Raw genomic sequence first — 12841 nt, 5'->3', positions numbered from 1 at the left:
ATGATGTCATTGCTGAATGCCGGTGAGTCCCAGCTGTTGCGAGTTTCCTTGTGGTACTGTCTGTTTGCTGAGAGTCTGCTCCCCTCAGGCTGTCTCGGGATGAGGACTCGGAGCTGCAGTTGATGGTGTCGTTGGAGTTGGATGTGCTGTTGATGCTGTCATTGTCGCCGTCAGAGAAATCCGACTCTGACTTGCTCTGACGGTTGGCTGTACCGTTGATAGCCAGATGGGCCTCCAGCTGTCGGGGACGGTGACGGGAGGCGTCGTCTTCCCTGGAGGGTCCCCGCGGTGGCAGGCTGTGGGGGATGTGTTTGGGGCTGCTCTGCTGGTTGCCGTGGCTCCTTTCATAAGCATTCTGTCTCTTTAACGAGCTGCGGTCGGATCGATCACTCAGCTCCACTGAGCTGTCGCTGGGAGGCTCTATAGTCAGTAAGGGTAGGTGGTCCACTCGCAGACGCTGTTCTTGGCACTCTAGGGAAGGTGTGCTGCGACAGCTCGTATCTGTATCCCCTTTTTCATCCTTATGAGCAAGCGACCAGTAGTCCTGGGAAGAGTTGAGGGAACGCTGGCGCAGGTCAGACTCTGTGCTGGAGGGTCGGTCTACAGACCGAGACATAGGCAGAGGGGGCGATAGCTCTTCTTCATCAATGTAAAGGGTTACATCGCTATAAGATGCCGTCATCTCATCTAATTTGCGGTGTTCTGAAGCACTGTGGGAGGATGTCACTTGGCAGCTGAGCTCTCTGTTCATGTCCGGGTGTCCTCTTCCTTGCTCCAAGGGACTGTCTTCCCCATGTAGACTGCGACAGTTCAACGCATCATCGATAGATTCAGCTAAAGATTTGACCTGCCTGGAGAAGGCGTCTTCCAGTTCTGTGATGGCATCTGTGAAGTCACTCTGTGTACTCGGTGTCTTCAGTTGTACACCTCTCTCCGTGCCATGTTCTGACTGAACCAGCGCGCCTATTTTGGTGCCTTCATCTGATAAAGAGAGCTGCTTTCCTTCAAAGTAGGAGCTGTGGACTTTTTCAGGTCCTTCAAAGGAAAGCTGCATTCTCATGTTGGACAGCACAATCCGTCTGGACATACGGTTTTCAGACATAGAACTTCTAAGACGCTCAAAGTTCTTATTCATTTGGTACTGGCGGAAGGCTGTTTGAATGGTGCGTGCAGCATGCCGGGTTATGAAACGCCCGCCATATTTGCGCTCTAGCATCTCCACCTGTAAAGAGAAAAGGGAGAGTGGTCAGTCAACTCTACTCTCCTTCTCCTGTCACGATTAGTAGACTGAATTTCACTTCAGACTGAATAAGCAGCAGAGGTGGGATCAAGTCACTGTAAGTCTCAAGTCTTTCCACCAAGCCTTGAGTCACGCCTTTAGTAAAGGCATTTAAGTCCTAAGTCGAATCCAAAGTCAAGGCATGCAAGTCTTTAGTCAAGTCAAAATCTAAACCTTTAATTATGAGTCTTGATCAAGTCATATTAATCATAGCAATAAAATAATTAAGATTTAAAAATGTTCTTAAAAGATGTACTTATTTGCTAGATGGACAAGCAACAGAAAGTAAACTTCCAAATCATCTGGAAATTAATGCCATTAAATTTAGAAAATAATGAGTAGATTGAACTATTATAAAATAAATGGCCATATTTCTATACAATATGGGTGCAGATAAAGTAAAAATTGTCTGTGGAGTTGATCAATACAGTGTACTGCAATAATTGATGTCCAATCACTGATAAGCCAAGCAGAATCACAAAAGAAAATGCAACATTAATAGATAAACAGAATTGAAGAAAACATTGTTGCGGGTTTATTCATTAGTGATATAAGCGATTTGTATTTGCTGTCATCACAAACTTTTTTTCTAAAAGAAGGCATGAACTATAGACCATATTTAAGTTTATAAAATGTCATTCTGTTAATAATATTGAGGGATTTAAGAAGGATCTCAGCAATAAAAACTGGTTTGCTGTTTACGGCCTATAGGTAGAACACTGGCTGGAAGAGTAAGAGAGGAAGTAAATCTAATGAGTTGCCCTTTTGGCTTAGTGACTAATACAAACTTCTTGACAAGCCAGCTGAAAACAGTCAGTTACAGGCGAAGGTTCCCTAAACCACTGAAAACCCATTTTAAATGCAGCCTCCACCTTATAAAGAACATTTCATTATTAAAGCAGCCTCAAACCCTTTAAAAACACTTGGTTACAAGCAAAGCTTCCTGGAAATAAAACCAACTTCTACCTTATTGAAAGCAGTTGGTTTTAGATGCTGTCTCCAGCTCTGTGAAAACAATAAGAACTGGGGTTCCCTAAAAACAGAGTTCTTTAATGAAGCCATTCTACTTGTAAAAGGAGCAAAATTAAACATTTGACACGCTTTTCCCCACATTTAGGCTGTCTTAAAATAGATAAGCATAAAACCCACATCATATGGACACGTCCAGCCTGGACTGGCTTATCCTCTGCTGCTTAAACACTCTTTAAAACACACTTTGGGGATTGGAGAGTAAAAACGAGATTTCTTAGTTTTCCCCAAGATAAAGGACGAGTCCTGTGTTGTGAATCTGAGCTCATGTATCAGTTCATGACTCAGTGCGTGCAGAGCGTACTGGCGCACCCCTAGAAACTAGTGCACTGAGTTAACAACAGCTTTTAGTGAGAGAGCTAAAGCGGAAATAGACGTCACAGCGTTTTTCTCGGCTAGAAAACAACATGGTGGCATTTTGAAAGATTTAGAGTTTCAGGTTCATTCCACTCCAGCAGACATTTCTGCAAGTGACCTTGTCTGACAGTTTGAGTATTATAAAAACGGCCCAAAGAGCTGAAGAAGCAGCTTAATGGAAACAGACAGGTGTAAATGACACCCTCCACGCTGCTTGACAACGACACGTGAGATGCAGACATCATTAAGACGGCGTGTATGCTGGCCCCCTCAGCTTGTCCTGTAACCTGCTGTTCCTTGTCTCTCACCTATAGAGTCATGGAGCAAAATCACAGCAGGGCCTGTTACTCTGCTGCTGGACGCCCTTGTCCAGAGGAACATGGCAGCAACAAGCTACCTCTGTCGCTGCTTCCTGTGAACTCCCAGCATGCATTCCTCACCAATGCAGCTGTACAACAGGGCAAGACGAGGCTCATTTCATCTGACTGGAAGGTGGAGCTTCAGCCTGTCAGCAGCTGCTACAGAGACGTGGATAAATGACCTTCTGATAATAACTCTGTAACGAGGGTATCTAAATGTTGATGTCGCAGTTAGTAAATGACCCAGAATTAGATCAGGTGACAATGATTGCCCAGAGGATCCACTGTTGTCTCCCAGATGTGTGGATGTAAGTTTGACCCTGGTGGATTCCTGCAGAAACACAACCAGCACCGACAAACAGCTAAATCAGAAGCAACACTCCTGGATAGATTTTGAAATGCTTTCAGAAAAACTGAGTGACAGTCTGGTTGCCTGTGATTTAGGACTGATTGTGGGGGTAACCAGTCATTACCAGTACCACATGTGTTCCTGGCCACTGGACCGTTCATGTGGGCCACATTCATCAAGCAACTGGAACCTTCCAAGTTTTACTGACATGGGCTCAGCATACTAAGACTCACATTCTGTCTGATTACCACAGCAGACTTCTCTGGGTTTATTGGGCGTTTGTGTGACAGACCAACACATAGCAGCAGAGAAGGAACTCATCCTTCTCTGGGAGAAGAACCACCTTTGGCTGCAGCTCAGCTGGGGTTGTCTCTAGCTAGCTCCAGCTATCTGCAGACTGCAGCTGTCACCAGATGTTCTTTGGACAGCACCTCAAAATCAGTCAGCTTTTAAGCATTTGTCAACAGCATATATAATATTGAGGGATTTTTGTCAACATTGTGTTTTAGCTCTTGCTAATGATTCTCAGTCTGATTTGATTCTGGACTAGGCCAATCTAACATAAATATGCTTTATCTAAACTGGTCTGTGCATGTTTAGGGTGGGTATTCTGCTTGAAGATGGTCCTCCAGCCAACTCTCCAGTCATCTGCAGGTTTTCTCACGGCTTGCTGGCAACAACGTCTTTTTTCTCACCACCCTTGTTTCCATGTGCTGAGGCTGGATTGCACAGATCTCTGAGATTTTCAGAATCTGGGATATTGTTTTAGGTGAATTCCTTTTTCAGGTGGTCACACTGGAATTTAGTCAGAGGGGTTAGGCTAATTGGCTTCTCCAAATTGTCCTTAGGTGTGAGTGTGTGCGTGAATTGTTGTTTGTCCTGTTTGTCTCTGTGTTGCCCTGCAACAGACTGGTTACCTGTCCAGGTGAACCCCACCTCTCGCCCAGTGAACGCTGGAGATAGGCACCAGCACCCCCCGCGACCCCATGAGGGATTAAGCGGTTTAGAAAATGGATGGATGGATGGGTTACAGTAAGGGATGCTGAATCTATGTGTTATTTTGCTTCCACTGTAAAATGATATGCTACTTTGTGTTTGTCTATCACATGTAATCTCCGTAGAATAGTCTGAGGATTGTGGTTGTAACAGGACGACACGGGGAAACGTTCGGGGGAAGTGAATAACTTCTTCTGGCAGTTTAAGGATGCCAGGAATGAGAAAACCTTTGACCTATTTCCCTGTTCAACACAAATAACAAAGCAGTTAGCAGGTATGGACAGGAGAGGCCACTCTCACTGACAATGGGAAATCATTATTTGGCCGCATGCATGATACATTTATACATATTTAACATTTCTACGTGGCTGTGTCTCCAAGCGCGTTGGTTTTTCTCCTCACATGATCAATGAACCATCAGAGAAGGAATAATTTGCTGAGACAACAGCATCCTTTGGGTTTTTGTTACAACTTGTTACTTTGACCCTGACTAGAAATGCTGAGCATTTAAATCGGGACATTTGAGGGTCAGCACAACAAAGAAGATATGGACCTCAGAATGGGAGAGGAAGTAGAAAATGAAGCAACTGTAATAAGAATGCGGCAGAACAATCTGCATTGATGGTTCTGCATCTTTCCCACTTTAAATCATTGATGACAGGCCGATGCGTGACGAGTCAACAGGGTCCACAGCCTGGTGAACAGAGCGATGGAAGGCTAAAATGAACAGCTGAGGCTCTTTATCTCCACACAACAAGAGAAAACAATATCTAAGCAAACATGTCCACATCTAGACCAAGTTGTGGACCTCTGTCAAGGTATCTACTCAGAGCAGGTCCCTCTCACCTGTTTGTCCTGGAGGTCCGATGACAGTTCATAGCTCTCTGACAGCGAGCGGGAGCGCTTGATGGCCTCTTCCTCGGCCTGCTTGCGGAGGATGGACTGGGAGTGCTGGAGCTTGGGTCGGCGGGGTCGCAGGTGGGTCGGCAAAAAGATGTGGCCGTAGAGCTGGCTGTCCAGGTGGTCCAGGCCAAAGCCGCCGCTGTGGCTCACTGGCTTGCAACCATAGCTGCCACTGGGGTCCACAGAGGCGCCCACCTCACTGCCAGGGGCGTCACCTTCCACACTGTGACACAAACACACCAAACTGATCAGAACAAAATCAGTGCTTTTTCAATAAGCCATGGTTCTACTCTGCAGCCATTGTCATCAGCAAGCAAAAACAAAGTGCAAAAAGATCCACAAAAAGAACAGTAGCCTCGATAAGATGATAACAAGCAGAGTATAGGTTTTATTTCACCGATTGAATGGATAAGTCAGACAGCAGCAGAAGACAATAAGAGACGAAGGAGCAATAATGTAATTAGACAGCGCTGAATTGTATCACTCTGCTTAAGAAGCACATTTTACTTTCTGAACGTGTTGACACCTCTTCAGCCTGTTCCCATTTTGTCCCTTTCCCAGGCCAGTTTTCAGTGGCTTTCACTGGGATTTTATCAGACAGAAGTGGAAGGAAAATGATTTCTTGTTTACAAAGTTTCAAATCTGAAAAGTCAGGATTGAATGTATATTCAGTCTCTTTTTACTCTGATGGCCTTAAATAAAATCTGGTGTCATTCATTGTGTTCATAAATTTAATTATCTAACAGAGTGCAGTTGTGTGGTGTATCTGAGTATAAATGTTCTGTTTATGGTCTCAGAAAACCTTAGAGCAACACCAGGAGTATGTGTCACGGTGCTACATCTCTGGGCCGACACAAGGACAGTTTAAGTGCTAACAGCACCACAGACAGGACCATGCCACACACTTTAAACCGTGTCTTCTCAGCACAGTGAGCCACCTTCACCTGCAGAAACAGAACAGGAGGAGCTGTTACAGCTGCAGAGGAGTGCTGCTGGTCCCGATCACATCAGCATGAGGATCCTCAGAAACTGCACATCCCACCACCATTTCCAACCTCCTTTACTCCACTGCCTTCCCTCTTCTAGGATGCTCTTTGTGGACTTCCTTTCCGCCTTTTGACACATTTATTCCCCATAAACTGGCTAATGAGCTGAGTGAGCTGAGCCTGGGGCCTCGTTTGTAAAGCTTGTGTACGCACAAACGTGGGGCCTGAAACTTTTGCATCTCACTTTTTACAAGTTGGAATTTTTTTCTTCCCATACGTACGCTTTTAGTATGGATTCTATGCAATGAGACCCCTGGGAAGTTCCCTGTGCAGCTGGATTGTGGATTTCTTCAGGAACAGACCACTGGGATGGATAAGCACACATCATCAACCCTCATCCTGAACACAGGGAAACCCCAGGGGTGTGTCCTCAGCCCCATTCTCTACTCAGCATGCACTCATGACTGTTCCTCCATTCTCTCCACCAGCACCATAGTCAAGTTTGATGACCGGTGATGTACATCTGATTTCTGATGGTAATGAGTTGACCTACAGAGAGGAGGTCCAGCAGCAGGCCTCAACATCTCCAAGTGGAAAAAACTGTTGACCTTATGAAATCTAAGCACACGACATACAGTACACCCATGACACAAGGTAAGGAGGATGAGAGGGTTGAGAACGAGAGGTTCCCGAATGTCCACATCTCTGCAGACCTCGACTGGAACATCTCACATCAGGTGGAGAAAAGCCCTACAAAGAGTTTATTTCCTCAGAAAGTTAAAGCATGTTTTTCTACCTCACCAGCTGCTCACAAACTGCTAGAGAGCCTCCTGGTATGTTGCTACACTGCGTGGTTCTCCAGGTGCTCTCAGGAGAACAGGAAGAACCTGCACCAGGTGGGGAGGTCAGTGGAATGTGTCACTGGATTACAGCTTCCCTCTCTGATGGAAATTCACTCCTGCAGACTCCAAAAAAATCCAGCGCCATTGCAACAGGCTCCCCTCACCTCAGAGTTTTCATTCAATCACCCACCAGGAGCAGGTGGGTCAGAGGGAAAGCTGTAGAGACGTCTGAAGCAGGGTTAGGTTCTAAAACAATCTCCCACACTTTCAACGTCTCCCAGAGATCTGTTCAATCCACCGTCTGGCCATAGAGGGAGGACGGAGCTGCCTCAGACCTACCAACATATGGACATCCACCTGAACTGGCAGGCTGGAAAAGGAGAGAACTAATTAGAGAAGCAGCAAAGAGGCAAGTTTAGTAGAGCTGCAGAGATCCTCCATCTTTCCACAGGGCAACTATTAATAAACCACTCCATACGTCCAGCCTTTATGGAAGAGTGGCCGGAAGAAAAACAACGTTGACTGAAAGCCAGAAAATGTCTGGTTAGCTCCAGGCCATTTAGTAGACAAAGCAAACACGTAGATGCAAAACCTACATGCAAAACGCTGCGCAGGAAACTAACACTCCCCACCGCCGTGAGCAAACCATCAACATGGTGGAACATGGTGGAACATGGTGGAACATGGTGGTGGCAGCATCATACTGGGAAGCTGGTCAGTATTGATGGGGAAGGTGGATGGAGCTGAAAGAAGATGATGATGCTGGAAGGAGACTTAGAGGCTGCAGAGGACCAGAGACTGGGCCGGGTCAACCGCCCTAAACGTACACTTGAAGAGGCAGAATCACTCCATCCCTTCTATTAGACACTTTTTCTCTTGTGTCATTTGTTGAATATTCCCATAATTTATACAAACACAATCTGACCTAAACGTTTAAACTTTGTTTAAGCCTTAATGCAACTGGAAACCAAAAGTCAGCAACTTATCCATTACTAGAATTAAAAAAGAAAGAATGCTGGTATTGACAAAGTAGCAGATAATGATATGCAGCATATGACGATCTTACTGGAGGGTTTTTCTGACTCCTCCCACCGGGCAGAAAACCAGCACACACTGAGCCTGTTCAAACCCACCGTACTGCAGGGGGTGGTGTATCGCTGAGCGTGTGCCATCTCACCTTGGAGGGTGAGTTTGACTGACTCACCCTCCAAGGTAAATCTGACTGAAGATGAGAGTTCCCACAATGCAACTCTGCATTATGTTATGGATTCAACCAAAAATGATAAATGAATATAGGGACGGTCATGTGCTGGACTTCCACTGGAACAAGGCTCATAGCTGGCGACAGGAGCGCGCACAACTCCAAACTGTGCATATCATCTAAAAACTGGGAGAAGCTGTGAACTTGAAATGCAAAATGTATTTGTGAAATTTTTCAAAGAGAAGTTTCCACAGCAAGGCTGAAACTGATGGTGAAGAGAGAAAGGCGTCCAATTTATCAAATAACTTCCAGAGGGTCCCTTCATGAAGGGGCCAGGCTCTAAACATTTCCTCTGCCTGCAAAGGTCCACAGTGAGAATATGAACCTTTCTACCTTACAGCAAAATTTGAAACAAAATCTCCTCAATAGTAACCAACTGAGTTTATATCGATGTAAAATGGATGAAGCAGAAGGACTCTGGGAGGACGTCTGTCTGGAGGCCATCCATCATTGCTCATAACCTTGTTGGAGCTCTGTGGGGGAATGTGTCAGGGTTAGAAATTAAAGTTCAAATAAAACCTTTAACAGGATGAAATAAAGCCTGGAGGATGTTTCTGGCAGAAAACGTCTGTCATTAGCCCAAAACAAAGGGTTTCTTTTTGGTCTCGACACCCAGCGTGTTCCAGATAACAGAGACACAACTAACATTGACATGAACACAGCCCCATGTCACATTTTAATGAGAAACAGGATTTAATCATAACCTGTGCTTCTCAATTAGGTCCTTAGCAGCAAAATAAGGTGACATGATGAGGTAATTAGGCCGGCCTAGCGGTGCACGTGTAGGCCTAATCAGAAAGATCAGGTCGTTAATATGGAGGAAAAGCTTTGCAAAGCTGAAACAGAACCCACAAAAATCAGCATGGAAAGCATGAAAGCACTGAAAGCCTGGAACCGTCATTGGTCAACTGGCTGTTTCCTGGCTGGTCCGCGTATTATTGTCAAGCTAATTCACTCTAAAGCTAAGTGTTGTTGACAACACGCCATTGAATATTTAAAAGGTATTTTACAATAAAAATAATGAACCTAATCTGCTGTGACAGGAGCTAATCGTCTTCACAGCAGTCAGCAGATTACTGATCCAATTTCCTCAGACTGCACAGAGTGAAGAGGGAGCGGAGGTCTGACCATGTCAGAGACTTACATCTGGCCTTGCTACAATCAAACCCCTCACCAGGCCAGCGCGTCTACAGCACCAACAGGAGGAGCAGAAGCAGTGAAAGTCCAACCCCCCAATGTCAGAGCCATCCTATAATGTTGAACTCTGAACTGGACTCTGCATCACACTTACATCTTTATTTGGCACTACAAATGCTGCTGAACTTTCATTATCCATTTGCCTTTTTGCACCATTATTTTTTTGCACATAAACAATGGCTGAACATTCTTCTACATCCTGTTCTTGCACACAGTTTTTCTCCTGTAGTGTTACATTCTGATCACTGCTGCACTTTATATTGTAACGCTGCCTTATTCCACCTGCAATCCCATTACAGTGTCGTAAGCTGTATGCAACAAAATTTCGTTCTGTATGCACTTTGTACTTATAAAGTCTAAGTTTAAGTCTAATATCAGGGCAGAAAAGGGGTTACAGTACGTCCACTGCTGTAACATTCCTGTAATATCAAAGAAAATGTTTCATGGCTATAACACTGAGGACCATAAGGACCAGGACATCTTTTTTTGCTCATTTTTTAGGTAAAACAATTTACTTCCACCTGCCTGCCATCCTCCAGCCTCCTTCCTGCTCCACACCAGATCATGACAGCTCTGTCCAAAGCTTTGCCTAACGCAGCACGGTCGCAGCCTCCCAGCTTATTAGAATAAAAGAGTTTTATATCTTCCTAGTTTGGGAATTGGCTTGGTTGCCATGTTCGTACACCTTTGTTTTTAGTATAAAGTTACTTCACATCAGCGATGCTTTACACAGACTGTGCTCTGGTGTGCCAAACTACCAGAGGATCAGAAGAACCTTTTGTTCAGGTCCACACAGCTTCTGCTGAGGGACTGATGGGTTTAACATCATAACAACCTAAAAATCCTCAGCAAGAAAATGATTAACCACCCAAAAGGGGTTTTGTGACCTGGTTTTCTTTTGGTAGACCTTCAGATGAGACCAGACTGGTCAGCACTCAGTCCAAACACCCAGACACCACAAGTAGGAGGTCCTGATATTTGCCCGCTACTTAAAGCTAATCTTGCACATTTCTCTATCTGGTGTCTCTGAGAACTATCTAACACACTTTGTTGTCATAAAGGACTAAACCAAGATCAAGCTCAGATGCTTGGAGTTAATAAGAGCACACCAAGATTCTCAGAGAACAGAACAGGAAGAGCTTTTTCTGAAGAGTCTTTGGGAGACACAACGGTAGCATAACAGTAAGAAAAAACGGATGTTAGAGCAGATTATGTGGTTCTGAAATGAACCACAGTCATTTAGTGGAGAGCTGAGATTTATGAAGCTTCAGCCATGAGTCCATGTGGTCGCTGACCCTTCCTGGACAATCCTTCACATCCTGCCAGTCACAGTCTGGTGCTTTCATTGCCCTGACTACAAGAACAAGGAAGCTCATCCGCCGCGAGTCGTTAGAGTGCGACGCGTCTAAGTCAAGTTCAAAGTCTTTTTTAGGGACTTCAGAGCAACGTGAGTCCAAGCCTGAGATTCCAATCAGCTCTGCCTCGCTTCCTCTGCCTTGCATCGCAGCACGCCTTTTAATGCACAACATGACGGTGTTCAGCTGTCCAGCTAAATCTGAACCCTGTGTTTTTAGCCAGAGCTGTGGCTGCAGGGTGAGAGGAGGCGGGCGGCTGCTGTTGCTGTGTGAAGGACCCAGGGGTCACAGCGTGGGGACCACTCACACACTGCGCTCCTCCTCTGGTTCTGTCCTGACAGTCAGGTGTGAGGAACTTATCAAAGCTGTGGTTCACTGATCATTACATGACTCTGGAAACTCAGCTGAACATAGCTGCTTAGCATTAGGATGGAAAAATCAAACAATAACTTAAAGTAAAGAGCTGCTTGTCCCACTTCATCAAAGACACTAAGTCCAATATGCAGCACCAGCACTTTGGTTGGACTAATAAATTCTCCCTTAAACAGAGCTGACGGCCCTCGGCACGCACAGATATGAAGACGAGTGAAGGGGAAAAGCTGCTTCACCAGACGAGAGCAGAGCAAGAGCACAGCCACTCACCAGCTGTCTGCGTCCAGCTCCACAAAGGACTGGGTCCTGTCTGAGGTACACAGCAGACACCACATCCTCCCTCCCCTCTGAGCTCCTACCAAGCCTCCATGGACCCCCACACCTCACTTACTCTGCCATTAGGCTAACTGCACCGTTTGTTGCACTGATCCTGCTGTGTCCTAACAAGGAACGGCTGCCCCTCCTTCCACGGTTCCCCACTCCTCTGGCCTCCCTTCACGGACTCTTGAGGAGGGGCGTTCACAGGAAGAGGGAGGGAATTTCCTCTGGAGGAAACTGGGTCGTGTGGCTGCTGGAGATCTGGTGTCCCGTGGATTTAAAGGGACTCAAATAGGATGGAGGCCTTAAGTATGAAGAAAAATACTAAGGAGAGAGGGAGAGAGACAGCAAGCCATGCTGCTGATGGTATTTATTAATAGCCTGCAGAATGGCTTCTGGGAAACAGCTGGATACAGTTTGATCCAGCAATGGGGGTACAGCTGCAGTAATGTGAGCTTCAGCTCAGCACAACAGTCCTCAAATGTCAACAGGTTCATGAAGACCGATCAAAGGATCATTAAAATAATGCATCACGATAACAGGAACGCTGACATGCCAGCACCTTCCTCAAACATGTTCAAATGAAACTCTCCCATCAGTATTTTCTTTCTTCCCTTTCTAATAACTTTGTTCTCTTTTGTTTTAATTAGCGTGTTATTCACAGTGCTAATCTAGTATGTAACAATTGCTCCAGCATGGAACAATAAAGGCATGTCTTATCTTAGGTATCATTTTTAGAATGACCCCTCCCTGAGCCCTTATTCCCAGCGCTGCGTCATCCCACAGAGCCAAGCAGTGAAAGACCACCTCATTCTGGATGCTGACATCACCAGCCAAAAACAGGCCTGCATCAGCAGGACTAAACATTTTATCAAGCAACTAAATCCCTGTGAAAACACATCTAACCGCAGATGCATCATGACAATAGGGCTCTGTTTGGTACAGCATCCAGACGACCAAAGATGATAACTGTTCATATTGGTCTGAAGAAAGCTAATTCTTCCATAATCCTGATTCCAGAGATACATTTCAGCGCAATTCTTATTTTAATCTAAAGGATTAATATTTCAGACTAAAGGATTATTATTTTAAACTAAAGGATTATTATTTCAATCTAAAGGATTATTATTTCAGACTAAAGGATTATTATTTTAAACTAAAGGATTATTATTTCAGACTAAAGGATTATTATTTTAAACTAAAGGATTATTATTTCAAACTAAAGGATTATTATTTTA

General features: G+C 45.0%; 1 protein-coding gene across 1 annotated transcript in view; it reads right to left on the bottom strand.

Moving 5' to 3' along the window:
• iqsec1b (IQ motif and Sec7 domain ArfGEF 1b) overlaps positions 1-12841 on the bottom strand; it is a gene marked incomplete in the record, with an annotated part of 275178 nt that overhangs the window by 17822 nt on the left and 244515 nt on the right. Inside the window, 2 exon segments of the mRNA XM_036124610.1 lie at positions 82-1222; positions 5216-5495. Of these exon segments, the coding sequence (XP_035980503.1) occupies positions 82-1222; positions 5216-5495 (1421 nt within the window).

This window comes from Fundulus heteroclitus, chromosome 20 (assembly GCF_011125445.2).
Source record: "Fundulus heteroclitus isolate FHET01 chromosome 20, MU-UCD_Fhet_4.1, whole genome shotgun sequence".
In the NCBI taxonomy this organism is placed as follows: Eukaryota; Metazoa; Chordata; class Actinopteri; order Cyprinodontiformes; family Fundulidae; genus Fundulus; species Fundulus heteroclitus.
Note: the sequence above shows the minus strand (reverse complement) of the source record. Positions and strands in the feature narration are given on the sequence as shown.